The 16503-nt window shown below is 43.7% G+C and overlaps 2 protein-coding genes across 3 annotated transcripts in view; both read right to left on the reverse strand.

Moving 5' to 3' along the window:
* LOC131480166 (membrane-spanning 4-domains subfamily A member 8-like) overlaps positions 1–16503 on the reverse strand; it is a 147005-nt gene that overhangs the window by 76187 nt on the left and 54315 nt on the right. The gene's annotated exons all lie outside the window — the stretch shown is intronic.
* On the reverse strand, positions 3414–12756 carry LOC101534715 (membrane-spanning 4-domains subfamily A member 8). Its single transcript, XM_058662982.1, has 6 exons — positions 12537–12756; positions 9537–9659; positions 7458–7517; positions 6420–6557; positions 4213–4326; positions 3414–3641 (listed from the first exon to the last, which is right to left on the reverse strand). Exons 1-6 carry the CDS (start codon positions 12753–12755, stop codon positions 3543–3545), a joined length of 753 nt encoding a protein of 250 aa, XP_058518965.1. The 5' UTR covers position 12756; the 3' UTR covers positions 3414–3542.

The following is a 16503-nucleotide window of genomic DNA, read 5'->3' on the forward strand; positions in this document are numbered from 1 at the left end:
CATGGGGGATGTCTTATTGAAGAAAACTCTTAGCTTTTGTGATTGTATCACAAAAGAATCCAACTGAGGGGTATTCAGGTGATGTCCAGCACATATTTTGGGGGCAGAAATGTTGATTTTGTTTCCTGTGGTCATGGCACTTAAACTTTCAAAGAGGCAGGAATATTAATCAGGAAAAAGCCAGTCTCTCTCATAGAGTCCTCACTTAGAGGATGGTGATCTTGGGACCTGGATTTGCTTGTTTACTCATTTTACAGTACTTTATAGCACTCATTGGCACTTTGAATCTCCTGACAGTCCTTGAATCCAGCTTAAGTACGTCAACTTAGTGGCAGTGTCATGTGGGAGAGACAGGAGGAGAACAAGTTGCACACACAGGAGAATGAGATGAGCACTGGGGAAGCTGGATCAGAAGCAGGAGACAGTGTTTTGGGTCAAATACTGCAAAGGATGAGTACATCAGGTTGGAAACAGACTTTTGGGGCTAACCACATGGCGACTTGGTAGGAACATCACCAGAGGTTAGATGGACAAATGTTGAGGACAGCACCAGAAAGTTGAGGAGAAAGCCAGTTAAGAGTGGTGGTTTCTAGGGAAGTAGAGACAGGGGTTTATGGCCATAAAGCTCATCCTTTTCCTACCACATGCCCCTGTTTCTGCAAGGAGCCCTGGACTGGTTGGAGAATGACCTTGGGTCCATTTCTGAGCTTTCTAGCTCTGTGTTTTCATCAATGCATTAGATGGGTATGGCACAGATCTCCAAGGCCCCTTCCAATTCTTTTGCTTAGTTGTTCTGTAGGGGAATGGAGTAAAAGGAATCTTGCAGATGGGTGGCTTCTGAGATGATGCAGAAAAAGCACAAAATTTCATTGCCCATAGGAGACAATGAGGTGTAGGCTGATGTTGTGTGTGGGTTTCCTGGAATGAGGGTCTGGAATACAAGACTCATAACTTGGGGTGCAGGTTAGGAAGGGACTGTGACCACAGAAGCAGATTGGTGATTTCAGCAGGGCAGGTGTCATTGTCAGGTATTGGGTGCTTCCTGCCTGGAGGTTCAACAGGTGTAGTAGAAAGAGCCTTTTGGGGCCCAGTGTGGTGGCCTAGTGGCTAAAGTCCTTTCCTTGCATGTGCTGGGATCTCATACGGGCGCTGGCTTTTGTCCTGACTGCTCTACTTCCATTCCAGGTCCCTGCTTGTGGCCTGGGAAAGCGGTAGAGAGTGGCCCAAAGCCTTGGGACCCTGCACCCACATGGAGAGCCAGAAGAAGCTCCTGGCTCCAGATCAGCTCAGTTCAGGCCATTGCAGTCACTTGAGGAGTGGAACCACAGGATGGAAGATCTTTCTTTCTAGATATCCTTTTTTTCTGCAAATTTAACTTCCCAATAAAAAGAAAAAAATTCTTTAAAAAAAGAAAGAGCCTTTTCTGAGATGACCCATATTGCTCCCTCAGTGCCAGAGTTATAAAGGAGGTTCTGGGCACACAGTGTTGGATGTGTGTAGAGGATCAGAGTTTGATTGAACGAGAAGCTGTGAAGTTGATGGGGTGGCTGAGAAGCAGCAGTCATGAACAAGATGATTCTATCAGAGAGCTTGCTGTGGTAGCATTGCAGCTTACACAACAGACTTGTGAAGAGCTGGCCTAGAGGGCCTGGCGGCGTGGCCTCGCAGCTGAAGTCTTCGCCTTGAATGCCCTGGGATCCCATATGGGTGCTGGTTCTAATCCTGGCTGCTCCACTTCCCATCCAGCTCCCTGCTTGTGGCCTGGGAAAGCAGTTGAGGACGGCCCAAAGCCTTGGGACCCTGCACCCATGTGGCAGACCCGGAAAGAAGTTCTTGGCTCCCAGCTTCGGATTGGCGCAGCACTGGCCATTATGCTCACATGGGGAGTGAATCACCGAACGGAAGATCTTCCTCTTTGTCTCCCCTCCTCTCTGTACCTCTGACTTTGTAATAATAAATAAATAAAGCTTTAAAAAAGAGCTGGCCTAGAACCAGAATATTGCACATCTCATGTTCATTTTGTAAACCCACTTGAGGCCTCGTGACCTTGTCTTTTCCAACCATATCATGGACATGTGCGTGACCTCAGGCACGGCCAATGAAGGAGCAGAAGGGCAAAGAACCATTGCAAACAACTCAGGTAAACTTAAAAAATCATGTTTTGCATTAAAATACTCAAGCCCCAACCCCCTAATAAACCTTTGCAGTGCTTCTGTAGCATAATTAAGTGTGATAGCAGCTGCTGTTTCTTATATATACTCTGAACTCATTGGAGTGCAAATTTTCAGATGCTTATTGATCATGACGAACAGTAATATGTAAGTAATTATATGTTAACATAGATATACAGACATAACAGTTTCTGTTTGGAATGAGTTCTTTTCCTATTATGATTAACAATGAGATGGCCTTTGGCCCAGGAGTATTCTTTATTGAAGTAGTTGAACATCAGTGTACATCAGTGAGGATAGTTTATAAAGAACCTGATCATGGCAGAAGATAATGTACTCTCTCCAGCTATCTTTCAGCTCAGAGGCTCCTTATGGTTGGGCAAGAGGCTTCCTTGCTTTTTAGAAAAGAAGGATGCATTTATTTACTTAGAAAAACAGAGAGAGAGAGAGAGAGAGAGAGAGAGAGAGAGAGAGAGAGAGAGAAAGAGAAACAGAGAGAAACAGAGAGAGACAGAGAGAGTGCTTCTGACTTCCTCCTGATCTCCCTCATGTGTGGCAGGGGCCTGAGGATTGTGCCACTCTCTGTTGCCATCAGGTAGACTGGAAGCAGAAAGCAGAACAGCCAGGACTGGAATGAGCACTCTGGCATGGGATGCAGAAGCACAGGCAGTGGCCCAGCCCACTACTCCACCATACCAATCCCTTCCTTGCTTTTGAGGCCCCACTCAAATGTCCCCATCACCAGGCTCAGTCTTGGCATTCTTCATCCCTGACTGTATCGCTATCAGGATAAATGACATCACCTCGTTATCCCCTCTCATAGTACCTCTCTGATGGCTACTCCATGCTGTCATTTGATAGAGACAATTGTTCACATGGTGTCTTCTCTTTGAGTTGGTAATTTCTTTCAGGTCAAGGAATATGTCATGTTCAACAATTTTTACTCTCCTTCTATCATGAATAGACCCTTGGACATAGCATACGCTCAATACATATTTATTAAATGATGAATCATTGGAAGAGTGAAGATTAGGTGTCCAGAGAGTTGTTCCTCCAACCAACAGTCCTCCACATAATAATCGCTCAGATGTGTGTTCACAAAGACCCAGGAATACCCACATGCAGAGAGACGCAAATGCCATTTTAAATTCCTGTCTTCTACTTCATAGAGGACTAACAGGGTTTACCAGAATGAATGGAAGGTTGGAGAGATGTTTCTGTTAGTTTTTCAGGAAAGAAGAACCAGCATTACAGAGCCCAGAAAGGAGATTACCTCTTTTGGCCCCAGTGAAAGATTCTTTTACAATCTTTGGTTTTGCTTGGCTGGAGCCTTGGATCACAATGTAAAACTTGGCATTGAGCACACTGGCTCTATCGCTTCTCGGCCATTTGGCTAATATCAAGTGAACACACTGGTTCTGGGATGGCCACTGGGTTGGTTGCATAGACATTTGGGATGACCGTGCCCACCTGAAAAATATAGGCACATGGGAGTGTATGCAATAGCTTTAATATGTTGTTTCCCATGGCAGTTCATGTGCCAGACCCTTGTCTCCACTGTAGTGGTGTTGAGGTAGGGGTAATGGAGCCTACTGGAAGGTAAACAATCAGGAAGCTCCATCTGCCTGGGCTAGATTTCACAGGAGTGCAGTTATTTCTTCCAAGAGTGGGTTGCTGCAAAGGGAGGCCACCCCACATGCTCGTGGCTATTTCCATTCCTTCCTCTCTGTATATTGTGATACAACCAGAAAGGGCCTTCACCTGGACCCTAGCACCACCCTGTTTGGACCGTAATAATTCTAGAATTGGAAGCCTAATAAATCTCTTTGCTTAGAAGTTACCTATTCTCAAATATTTTGTTACAAACATGCTAAATTGAGTAGGACAGTGCACTCCTCAGGTTGGAAGAAGTATGGCAGGCAATGCATGGGAGCCTTTGGTAGATGAACTCCTGCCCTTGGACAGGTGTGAGAAACATGAAGACCCTTCTAGTCTCCATCCTCTTTGGAAGATCTTCCCGCTGAGCATCCCCAGGACTCACGTTGTTGTGTTGACAACAGACCAGTTGACAACCAAAGTGGGAAGATGTGCATGCGATGCAGAACTCCAGGGTGCAGAAGATGAGCAGCATACTAGAAATTGCCATTCCAGCATCCTAGAAGCAGAAGGCATGGGGAGGACATGAACACTTGACTGGGAGTCCAGACATGTGAGCTGAAATGGTGCTCCGTGCTAGACCAATTTCATGACTTCTGGAAAGTCCCTATTCTCTCACACCTTTGGGAAAATATCTCACTTGGTTTTGTGCAGTTCAAGTGTGGGTTTAAGAGAATTGCTGTGTGAATTTACTAAAAGTGTACTGTAAGAGAAAGGTAGTTGTTATTTAGGGAAAACTCTTGGTAGGTTGCTTTAGGAACATTATCTAAGTAATTGGGTTTGAGTAGAGTAGAGCAACCACATCAAGGTTTGCTCTGGCTGCTGTGCTAAGTCTGGCTAGGAGTAGGGACAGCAGGCAGCAGGCTTTTGGGCAGTATAGGAGAAATGTGGTGGCTTGGGACTATGTGGAAATTGAGGAACTGGTAGAAAATGGTTCTGGATGAGATTTGAAAATAGAATCAACAGTATTCTCTATAGAGTTGACTGTGAGGGGTGAGAGACATATAGGAACCAATGACTACGCCAAGATTTTGCTTCCAGAAAATGTAACCACAAAATTGGTATCCATTGCAGTAAGGAAATCCAGGTAGAGAAGAGTGGAAAGTGAAATCTGAAGAACCTAAATTCTGAATTTCAAGCTGATGAGAAGGATATTGGATTTTCCAGCCTGGAGTGTGGGAGCTGGGGCTGTGTGTTCAGGAGTTACAGTCATAAGGAAGATGTTTCAAGCCACTGGACTGGATGAGATTGACAAGACAGGGAGTACAGAGAACGAAGAAGAGGACCGGTGACTGAGCCCAAGGGGTAGGGGAAAAAGAACAATCAGCAGAGGACGTGAAAACAGCAACCACCCAGGGTGGGACCGGGAAGCAAATGAAGTCCCTGGAGAGGAGGGATGACTAAGATGTGGGAGCAGAGAAGGTTTTTGGAGATGTGAAGGTGAATGTGTGATTGGAGTAGACCCAAGACAGAACAAAATTGGAGATATTAAGTGTAGACACCACTTTAAAGAAATTTTGACAAAGAGGGCTCAGTAAGTTGCATGGTGGCTGCTGATAGGTGAAGTAGGGCGTATGTAGATTCACTGACTTGGTTTTTATGATGAAAGCAGAAGTGTGCTTATGGGATGATGGAATAGGGCTCTAGTTAAGGTAATAAAATTGGTAATGTAGAGACGGGAAGGGGAGGAAGAAAAGAGGAGAAAGTAAGTAGGTTGGAAAGGATGGGTATGGCTGTGTAGGTGGGGGATTGAATTAGCAGGAGGTGGGGATAGCTCATGGGGAATTGCCTTGTTCAATCCAGGAATGGCAAATCCCCGTGTGGCTGCTGAGCTCTCAAAATGGGACCAGTCCCAAACTGAGATGTGCCTTAAAGACAGAACACATAATGGGCTTCAAAGATTTCAGTATCCCAAAAGCAAAATATTTGACTAATAAGTCTTTATTTGGGTTATAGCTTGAAATAAAAATATTTTAAATGTTAGGTTATGTAAACATTAAACTTAATTTCACCTGTTTTGTTTTCTTTTTAAAACAGAAAAACTAGAAAACTTAAAATCACATATGTGGGTTACATTACATTTCTACTGAACCTATTGATCTGGAGTACAGGCTGGTAAATTATGATCCATGGACCCAATTCTGCCTGCTGCCTTTGTTATAGGTCATATCTAATCAGAACACGGCTCTGCTTGTTTACTGTTTCTGGTGGCTGCAATGGGGCAGCTGTAACTAACATACAGACTGGCTGGCAAAGCCCATAGCACTCACTATCTGACCCTTTATAGAAAATGTTTGTCGAGAAACAGGCGAGAAACCAGAGAATGGGAGTAGAGGAGCTGGTGGATGGGTCCATAGATGATATGCATCGCTGCATTTAGTCCTCCCTACAAGACCGGCAAGAGGGGCTGATGTACACAGGCAGACACCAAGAGTCTGGAAAGGCTTGTGTATAAAGCTGCAGGTCAAGGAATCTGAGCTTTGCTGTGATTCTGACAGCACCACCTCCCCCCTACAGTGTTTGATGATGCTTGCTGGAACTTTCTGGCAGTTTCTAAACATAGTTGAGTCATTGGTTGAGAGGGATACTCACCACACTCCAGATCTCAAAGGGAACATAATAGTTGGGAATTTTGTATGTGCTGCTGATACTTAGATCTGTGATGAACAGCAGGATTCCAACCGCAGAGCAGATTGCACTGAAGATGTTCAAGCCCAAGCTGCCATTCAGCTGAAGAAGAAGACAAGGAGAGTCCAGGTGGGAGAAGAAAGCTGTCATAACTGAGATCAGCACAGATTCAGCAAGTGTTTCTTTTATTCTCTCCAACTTTTACTGTGTAAAAATTGCCATCCTCAATTTGTGGTTCAGCAGTAGTACATGCCTTCACAACGTGTGACGTCATCACTGCCAGCCAACTCTCTTTTCATCAAAAAGCATTTCTAAGTGTGAGTCCCTGGCATCCTATGCTTGTAACAGGTAAAGCCGTGTTCTGTGTGTGGAGGTTGGGGGGTAAGTCAGTCTTGAAAAATGATGGCTTCAACATAGGTATGCAGGTCTTTGCTGTACAACATTGAGAGCCTTGATGAGCATTGTGGTTCTTCCAGAGAGGATGGTAAATAGTGACTACTTCTCTTAACTGTCTTTACAGAGCACAATGTGGGGTAAGGATTTTCAGAAATAATCTTTGGGAAACATTCAACCATTTATTCCACAGGAAACAGGTAGGAGTCTTGGGATGTAATTGACTCAGATGGCCTAAGAGCACAGAGGTTTTCTGAGCTTGGCTGGCTGGTTTTCCTTAGGCAAGACCTTCCTTAGGGAAGACCTTCCTTAGGGAAGGTCTTTGCTCTGCTGGGGAGGAATCCTAAGCTCCCATGAGGCCCTTTTGGGAGGTTGCTCATCCTTTCACTCTGATGCTTTCCTGGGGTAGCTGTGCTGTCCTTTCCCTCCCTTGACCACCTCCATGTCCAGGCTCACGTGGCCTGCATGTCTGAGCCAGCAGTTGTGTGTGAGCCCTGTGTCTGGTTACATTATTAGGACCAAGGATTAGGGGGGAACTGTAGCCCTATTTTCCTGGTGACATGCTCTGTGGGGCTCTGGCTGAAAGAGCCAGTCTTACGGTGGACTTACCAGGCAAGAAGACTTGGGCTGATTTTCTGCTGCCACTGAGACAGATCCTGAGATGATAAACTGGAATCGAAGAGAGGGCTGTTCAGAAAGAGGCCGGGGTTTCAGACATGCTTCCTTAGGCTTCTGTGGTTCCTGTCATACACAGATGGTCTCTGTCCCTTTGCTGGGACCAACAGCTCACCATAGGGAATACAACAAATAAGTTGTTCTGCATCATATGACAGGGAAGTGAAGATGCATAAACAGACTTTAAGGTCCAGCCACCTATTCTTTTTAGAAGATTTATTTATTTTTATTTGAAAGGCAGATTTATAGTGAGAAGGAGAGTCAGAGAGAGTAGGTCTTCTATCCACTGGTTTACTTCCCAAATGGCTGCAAAGGGCAGAGCTGAGCTAATCCAAAAGTGGGAACCAGAGGTTTCTTCCAGGTCTCCAACATGTGTGTAGAGTCTCAAGGCTCTGGGCCATCTTCACCTGTTTTCCCAGGCCATAAGCAGAGAGCTGGATCAGAAGTAGAGTAGCTGGGATATGAACTAGTGTTCCTATTAGCTGCAGTGCCACAGGGTGGAGGATTAACCTGATGAGCTACTACATTGACCTCCAGACCTGGTTTTTTATTCTGACCTCAAACGCATGTGCTCATTAATCAAGTTATAATTTTCTTATCTCAAAAATTGATACCAGGGACTGGTACTGTGGCATAGTAGCTTAAGCCTCAAACTATGGCACTGGTATCTCTTATATAAGCCAGTTTGAGTTCTAGCTGCTTCATTTCTGATCCAACTCCTTGCTGATGTGCCTGGGAAGGCAGCAGGAGCGTTTGGGCCTCTGCATCCACATGGGAGATCTGAAGGAAATTCCTGATATTGGCCTGTGGGCATCACAAGCGACTATGTTGACTGTTGAGCCAAATGCCTGATGCAGGTCTGAACTTTGGATGTTCTTACCAGTTCTTGCGAGTCGCCTTTGTTTTGGAAGAAGATATTCAAAATTTGGGTGGAAGAGATGGTCTTGAAGCAAGAAGGCAGAAAAGCACCAAACTGCCCTGCAATCAAAAGCTAGGAAGATTGTGGAGACTGAGAGTATAGAGCAACCCAGCAGGAATTTGAGAGGACAGGGCAGCTGCCCAATGCTTGCTCACATGCAGTAGCGTGTAATGCTCAGTATCAAATCTTTGTGTATACAGGGCAGGTGGAAGAGCGAGAGAGTCAGAGACAATGAGCTGGAGTGGAGGAGGATGCACCTTTAGTGGAGTCACAAACCACTCTGAGAATCCAATGGAAGATGTGCAACTTGGCAGAAAAGCACAACATATCTGACACACCTGGTACTTTGCCAGGGGTAGCTTCCATAGAGACAGCCTTCAGTGCACGGCAGCTCTGGCATTTGTGGGGCTGGAAGGCCATGGCTGGGCCCTGGTGATAGGGTCTTTGTCTTGGAGCTCAGGCTGGTGGGCCTCTGTGGGCTAATACTTGTGTACCACCTGCACATGGGTGCTCTCTTTGTGAATGAGAAAAAGGCACCAACTCTGGGTTGATTAAACAAGAAAGGTGGGTGAAGTAGAGAAGTTGTTCCTGCTGAATGGGTGACCACTTGCAGGGTTGTTATGCGACATTAGGCCCTGGACTGTATCCCTTGTTTTTTCCCATCTTTTTGTTGTTGTTGTTTTGTTGTATGTTAAGTCCTAACCCTCAGGACCCTCAGAACATGGCGGGATTTGGACATGTTTTCAAAGGGGCAATTAGGCTAAGTCCAGTAGAGTGGATCCTAGTCCAGTATGAGTGATGTCCTTCAAAGAGAAGAAGACACAGAGTGCACAGAGCAAAGACCACGTGAAGACAGAGGAAGAAGTTGGCCATTTGCAAGCCAGGGAGTGAAGCTTCTGGCATCTTGACCTTGGACTGTTGGTCTCCAGAGCTGTGTAATCACACACTCTAGGGTAACCCCTTGTCATGCCAGCCCAAGGCTTCTGGCACCGGGCACCTTTTGCAGGGCACAAGTTGCATGACTTGACAAGGAGACCCAGGGCACCTTGACACCCTCAAGGGGAACTCCTGTGCAGGGAGCCCACCTTGCTTACCCAGCTGCCCCCCCAGAAGGGGAAGCCTCCGTAGAAGGAGATGGGGATGTAGAACTCGGAGATGATGGTGGCCATGATTCCGCCAAGGCCGATGTGTGCCAGGCCGATCAGGATCTGGACCGCCTGTTGAGAAAGCCATGCGCTGAAAGCCTTTATTTCTGAGCCTGGACATCACCTCTCTTTGGAGGTGTCTTTTCCTTTTAATGAATATTTTGTTGTCCTGATCTAAAAAGTCATATGTGAAAAATGAAAATAAGATAAAAGCTACCCACAGTCCCCTATACAATTGTCTGCTGTTTTCCCCAACGTACACCTTGAGATTACAAACCGGCTGGGGATTTTGTGAAGGCGATCTTTCACGATGAATGTCTCTCCAGGGTGCCATGCATGCTTCAAACACAGTTTCGGGGTCTTTCTGATGTTTGGAAGAGGAGCTGGAGCAAACATTGGACTGGTGGAATTGCTTCTCTTTATATTCTGCTTAATGTTGCAATGTACAGTTAGGTGGTGTGGACACTAGTCTGGGTGTTCCTCTAATTCTTTCCTATTGCCTTTAGAGGGAGTGTGCCCTGCTTACACTTTCATGTCACACTTCCAGTCTTCAGGACCATGAGACAACACATCCCTATTATTCTAAGCCTTTCATTTTATGGTCCCCTGTTAAGGCAGTGCCAAGAAACTAATACAGAGAAATCCTGCATTAATGACTTAGAAATTATACACATAGATATAAGCCAGACATTATGCTTAATTCTGTTATCCATGAGAAAAGGGTACTTTTGAAGTACCTTGTACTATACCATAGTATGCCTTGTATGTGTGTATGTATCTTGCATATATATTGGTACAAGCATTTTTATTAATTCATGCACACTTCATGGTTACTTATTTGCTTATTTAAAAGGTAGAGTGACAAAAAGAGAGAGATAGAAGGAGATAAAAAGAGAAAGAGTGAATGAGAGAGAGAAAGAGAGAAATTTATCTCTTCTGTCCCCTGTCCAAGTGACAGTAATAATCAGGTCTGGGACAACCAGAAAATGGAAAAAAGAAACTCCAACTCCAGCGTCTGCATGGGTGGCAAGGACCCAAGTACTTGGACCGTCTTCTGCTGCCTTCCCTTCATTAGTAGGTAGCTGGACAGGAAGCCGAGCAGCTGGGACTAGAACTAGCACTCTAAAACAGGAAGCCAGTGTCACAAGCACTGGTTTACCGGGCTGTTCTACAACAGTAGCTCTTTCATGAACTTTTGGAGGACTACTTACACACATAGATTTCAAGTTTTACATGAAAATAAACATCTTTTAATTTCATTGTTACAAACTTTTTGAAGTTCTCTCATGTATATGTATCTACAGCAATCATGGTAGCAAATATTTTCTTAAATTCTCCCAAATGCCCACAAATTATACACATTGCAACCCCCTTGCTTTGTTCCATTCCATTAACTAGGTATTTTTAGGTATGTCAAAATAATTACATAAAGGGCTTCTTTGCTTTTTTTGTGGGTCTGATACATGTTACTCTTAGGATGTACAATACCTTGGTTTAACTAGCAGTAGAGTGAGGCATATTTTGTCTGTCTACATTCTTTGATCACAAACCATCCTGTAACAAATACATATCACTAATACATATCACATTTTTTCTGGGTTTAGTCAGAATAAAAATCTCAAAAACTGAATTTTGTAAATTTTGGTTTTATCCAGGTTGTATCAATCTACTCTCCCATGAGCAATCTTTGAAGGTAGAATTGGGATTGGAGCTGGGCTGTCTGGGACATACCTACCTTCATCATCCTTTGAATCCCTATTGAAATGAGCCTAATTGCCTTATTCAGATGGCATTTCGGCCATTGTGGTAGACTCTTATTTTGTTTGTTATTGTTGACTTTTATTGCTTATCTAACCTGCTCTTCCCCTGACCCCTTTCTCTTATTGGGCAAAGATTAGAATCAATCCCACTGAGTTTCAACTCCACCTTGGGGGGCCTACTTTGGCCTTATTAGACTTACTTTCTTCCAGAAAAACAGATATCAAAAAGAATGCTGGCAACACAATGCACGTTCAACTGCCCCACTTTTGGGATGACTTTCTTCCTCTTTCATAAATTGGCTAAATCAGAAAACACAAGGCCTGCTGCTGAGATCTCTGGTGGTGCTACACAATTTAATAGACATGTGTTTGGCAGGCTCAGATGAGCTCTAACTTTGGTAGACGTGGAGTTTGTGTGTCTCTCCCAGCTTTCCCAACCTCCTCTGCCGGGGTCCGTGTGGTGAATGTGGGTAGCAGGAGAGTGTGATAAGCATTGTTGCCTGCAGCAGAGCGGCAGGGGGCTCCCCGCTGTGGCAAGGCTCTGGCGAGATGTTGCTTTGAATACCTGAATGCAGCCCGCTTCCCTTTGCATGGACATCAGAATTTGCCACCGTAACCTATTTCGGCATTGTTTGCCCCTGCGGAGTTAAGTATAGTATCTGTGTGAGCTTGGTAGCTGATACTGCCTTTAGCAAAGAGGTTTTTACAACTTGCTGTCACAGCTGCCCCCATTTGGTGGGAACCTGCTTAGAGCCTTCTCCCATTGCCATATGCTAATCAAGGGTGCTAACCCTCCAGGTGCCGGGGAAATATATTCTTTTCTCTCTCTCTTTGATCTTTTGGGTCCTGCCTCCGGACACATTCCTCCCTTAACTGATACAAGAGGAATGTGTTACCGATCAAGCTTGCCTTCGGTGAGACAAATGGCAGAATTAATTATAGATACACTTACTTGATGGTGACGTGAAAAGTCTGAGCCAGAGTTTAACTGATTCTGTATAAATAAAGCGGACGGCTTTATTGCTGTGTCCACTATCATCATGGAATTCTAGTGGTCCGTCTCTTTCTTTCTCTCTTTGCACTGACTCCATGCACACTTCACGAGTTCCGAACCCCGGGCCGGAGCTGGACTCCGGCACTCCTCCTCCAGACATGTGGCTTGAGACTTGCAAAGGATAACACCACTTACCCCTAAGGTCTTGCCCTCTTTCAAGGGCTTTCGAGCAGGCAACTCATTCACAGTCGACAAGGAACCAGCTGAGTTTCCAGGAACTAGATGAATCTGGGGCTGGTTGTCTGGACTCAGAGGCACCTGAGACGTGACTCCTGGGATCACAGAATAACTGTTGTGGGATGCCACCACAAACACAGAGTTGGCCATGGGGCCTGCTGAAGTCATCGAATTCATGCTCTGCAAGTAAATGCACACGTATATGCACCTGGGTTTACATTTTAAGTGGTTATTATCTAAAAATAAAAAATAACAAAAGCTGACAAGGTTGAAAAGGAAAAGGTCTCTGAAGACATTGTTGGTAGAAATGCAAATTAGTACAAACAGTACTACACCTCAGAAAACTAAAGATCAATTTACCACATGACTGAGTCATCCTACTCCTGGAAATACATCCAAAGGAAATGAAGTGAACATATGGAGGAGTTACCTGCACTCATGTATTTATAGCATTTCAGTTCCCAATAGGTAAGCTATGGAATTAACCTGAATATCCGTCAACTGATGATTGGATAAGGAAAATATGTGACATGTACATCCATAATTATATAAATATTGAATAGAAAAGTACTGAACTGTAAGAAAGAATGAACTCTTGACAATTGCAACAAAATACATGCAACTGAAGATCATTATGCAAAATGAAATCAGTCAGATACATGTTTTCTCTTATTTGTATAAGGTGTTTGATACAGAGTATAAAAATTTTATATATGTCATATGATTTGATACATGATATATTGCTTCATTGAACCATATTGCATAAATCACAATATACTCTTCTCACCCATTAAAAAGTGGAGGAGGAATAGTGACTCTTTGAGTTATTTGCTTTTCTTAACTTCTGTGTTGATAAGAGTGTGATCAGAGGACCGAGCATTCTTTTATTTATATACCTAAGTATCTTTTTGGTATAAATACTGTATTTCAATAAAATGTTAAAAGTAATAAACAAGAAGTTAAAAATAATCTACAGATAATAATTACACAGGTTTATGGGCTGCAGTGTACATTTCAATGCGGGGAGAAATTATGGGCTCAGGTTAGGGTAACTGGTATATTCCCCACCCAGCATTTAGCATTCCTCTGTGTTGGCAATGTTCAATATCCACCTTTCTGGCTATTATAAAATAGATGACTAATTGTTAGCCATAGTGATGCTACTGTGCTAACGGCTTTAGAAGTGTGTTTGCATTTGAGAATGACTTCAACTACCAGTAGCTCCTTTGAGGAGTTCTGTGAACTTTTAAGAGATATGTTTTGATATTGTTTATTGGGCACTTAAGAGCTGCCAAGGAGTCAGGGATTCATAAATACTCATCCATTTCCTTTACTATTCACACTGGCTTAGTTTTACAGATAAGAAAATCAAGGTCCAGAGAGGGTGATTGCTGCCAGAGTTCTATGCTGTGGTTTTCTGCCTTTAGTGATTTGTATGCTGCAGGATAAATGTTTCAAAGCTGGAAAGTCTTTAGGAAACACTAAATTCCACTCTGTCAATTTTATCTTTTGGAGAAAGAAACTGAGATTTGGAGAAAGAACATGAATTCCTTAAGGTTCCAGTCTTAGTTAAAGGGAGAGCACCCGTGTCAGGGGGAAGCTCACGGACGCCATAGTGTATTCGTTGGGAGTCTAACATTGCCCAACTTTGTAGATCACTTAGCATTTTGGTGTGGTTTTCAAAATTCTCTCTCCCTGCCTCTTTCTCTGAATAGGGCATCAAGCTAGCACACACTCTGGAGTGGCACAGTAAAACAGTACAGTCATGCTGGAACCTGCCGCACCCTCCACCCCCATTCAGATTCCCCCAAATCTCATTTGGCAGAAAGACCTTCTCATCACACCCCAACCACACTTAGCAGCCACTGGCTTGAGTCACTCACCACGCTCTTCTGCAGCCAAGTCTCTCGCACACCTCTGCACAACTCTTTGCTGTGGGGAACTTACCTGCCTTGAAGTCTGTCTAGGTGTTAATGTTTAGAAGGCTCCAAAGTCCTTTTCAATTTCTTCCTGGATGCTGGTCAGGCCACCTGTTGTTTACAGCTGAAGCTTCCTACCTATATTTACTTCCTTTTCTTAGCCAATAAGCCGATCAGATATGATTTGGGTTGACAAATGTTTGATGGTGACAGAATTGCCATGCGAGACCCGGGCACAATGTACTGAGACATAATCACACACACACACACACACACACACAAGCACACACACACACACACACACACTCACACACACAAACACATATCCCATGGCAGCAAGGTCAGCACTCTCCATGGGAGAACAGAGGCAAAAGAGATTGACTGGAGTTGAAGAGATTAGTGAAGAGTACAAACGGAAGGTGTCATCTGAAATCTAATTGGCAAATGAAGTGAGGAGTGGAGATTCAGTGGGCAAAGTGAGGCTGGCGATTGATTTCTGTTTGTTTTCACCTAAGTCAAGGCCTAGAGACAATCAGAACTACCTGCCATGGGAGGGCATGCAACATGGTCATGGCACATTTCCTGTGAACCACACCGGTCAAACATAGATGTGCTGCTGTTGGCAATGAGTGCCTGCTTGAATCCGTCCACGACATGTTTCCCTTTGCATTCCTATTGGCATATGGTGGACAGTCAGTAAGTGTTCACTGGTTGACAGGGCAGCCAGAGCTTTGCAAGACAGCCAACTGAACGAAAATCATGCAAGCAGAGGTTATGGGGCAGAGCTCGTTCCGGACTTAGCTTGGGTGTGGTTAGTACTGAGGGATGCTGAAAATTGGATGAAAAGTCAGAGTGAAATCTCCTGTCTTTCCCCATTTCCTAGTAGATTTCTGCACCCTTGCTCTTTTAAAGAGTCCCTTAGATAAACATTCTGAGTGTGTATATTAGTTTTTTTTTTTTATCTTTGGTGTATCTTCTCCAAGTCTAGCAATATTTTGGCTTTGTTAATAGTGGTTTCTTTAACTCAAAAAGTTGATTTTATGTAGTAAAATAATACATCTTGTATTGCTGAGGTGTTTCAGTTCATTGCTAGGAAGGCCTTCTTGATATCAAGACTATGCAAGAATTCACCTGTAGTTTTTCAGTGGCTTTTACTGTTTACAGTTTTATTCCTAATACTTTGGAGTTAATCACCATGAGTGTTGTGAGGCGGTCTCAATTTTTTAAAACTTTTCTGAAAAGTTTCTGAGTTGGCCCAGAAAAATTAATACAGTCCATCTTAGGTGATACAAAAATACCACTTTTGTCATATGCTATATTTGTTTTTTTAAGAAGTATTTATTTTTATTTATTTGAAGTTAGAGTGACAGAGACAAGAGGGAGAGACTGGGACAAAGAAATCCACCGTTGTTTAATTACAGAAATGTTATAATAAATGATAATGTCTGGTAAGACTAGTTTTCCTTATAATTTTTTATTTATTAATTTTCTGGATTTTTAAAAAAAATTCCTGACTGAGTAGTTTTCCATGGAGTAGATGTACCATAGTTTCTTTATCCACTCCTCTTTGGACGGTCCCAGAGTATCCTGTTGTCAAAACCAAGTCCCACAGAATGGTAGAGCTTCATTTTGATTGGACCACATACAGGTAGAAGATAAAGGTTTTCAGAAATTCCTGAGGAGAAAACTAATAGGAAATTAAGAAAATCTCTAAATGGTGAGCTAAATTTCTAATGCTGAAGCAATGCAGTAGCAAAAAGTGTTCAAAATTGATATGAATTTATCAAGGATGATGAGGAAACATTTCCTTTAGAGGGTGACTTTTTAAAAAGATTTATTTGAAAGGCAGAACTAGACAAAGAGAGAGAGAGAGAGAGAGAGAGAGAGGACATCTGCTGGTTCACTCCCCAAATGGCTGCAACTGCTGTGTCTGAATCAGGTTGAAGGGTGAACCAGGAGCTTGGTCTCTCATGTGGGTGGCAGGGTCTGAGTGGTTGGGTCATGTT

Source organism: Ochotona princeps, chromosome 4 (assembly GCF_030435755.1).
Source record: "Ochotona princeps isolate mOchPri1 chromosome 4, mOchPri1.hap1, whole genome shotgun sequence".
NCBI classification, from domain to species: Eukaryota; Metazoa; Chordata; class Mammalia; order Lagomorpha; family Ochotonidae; genus Ochotona; species Ochotona princeps.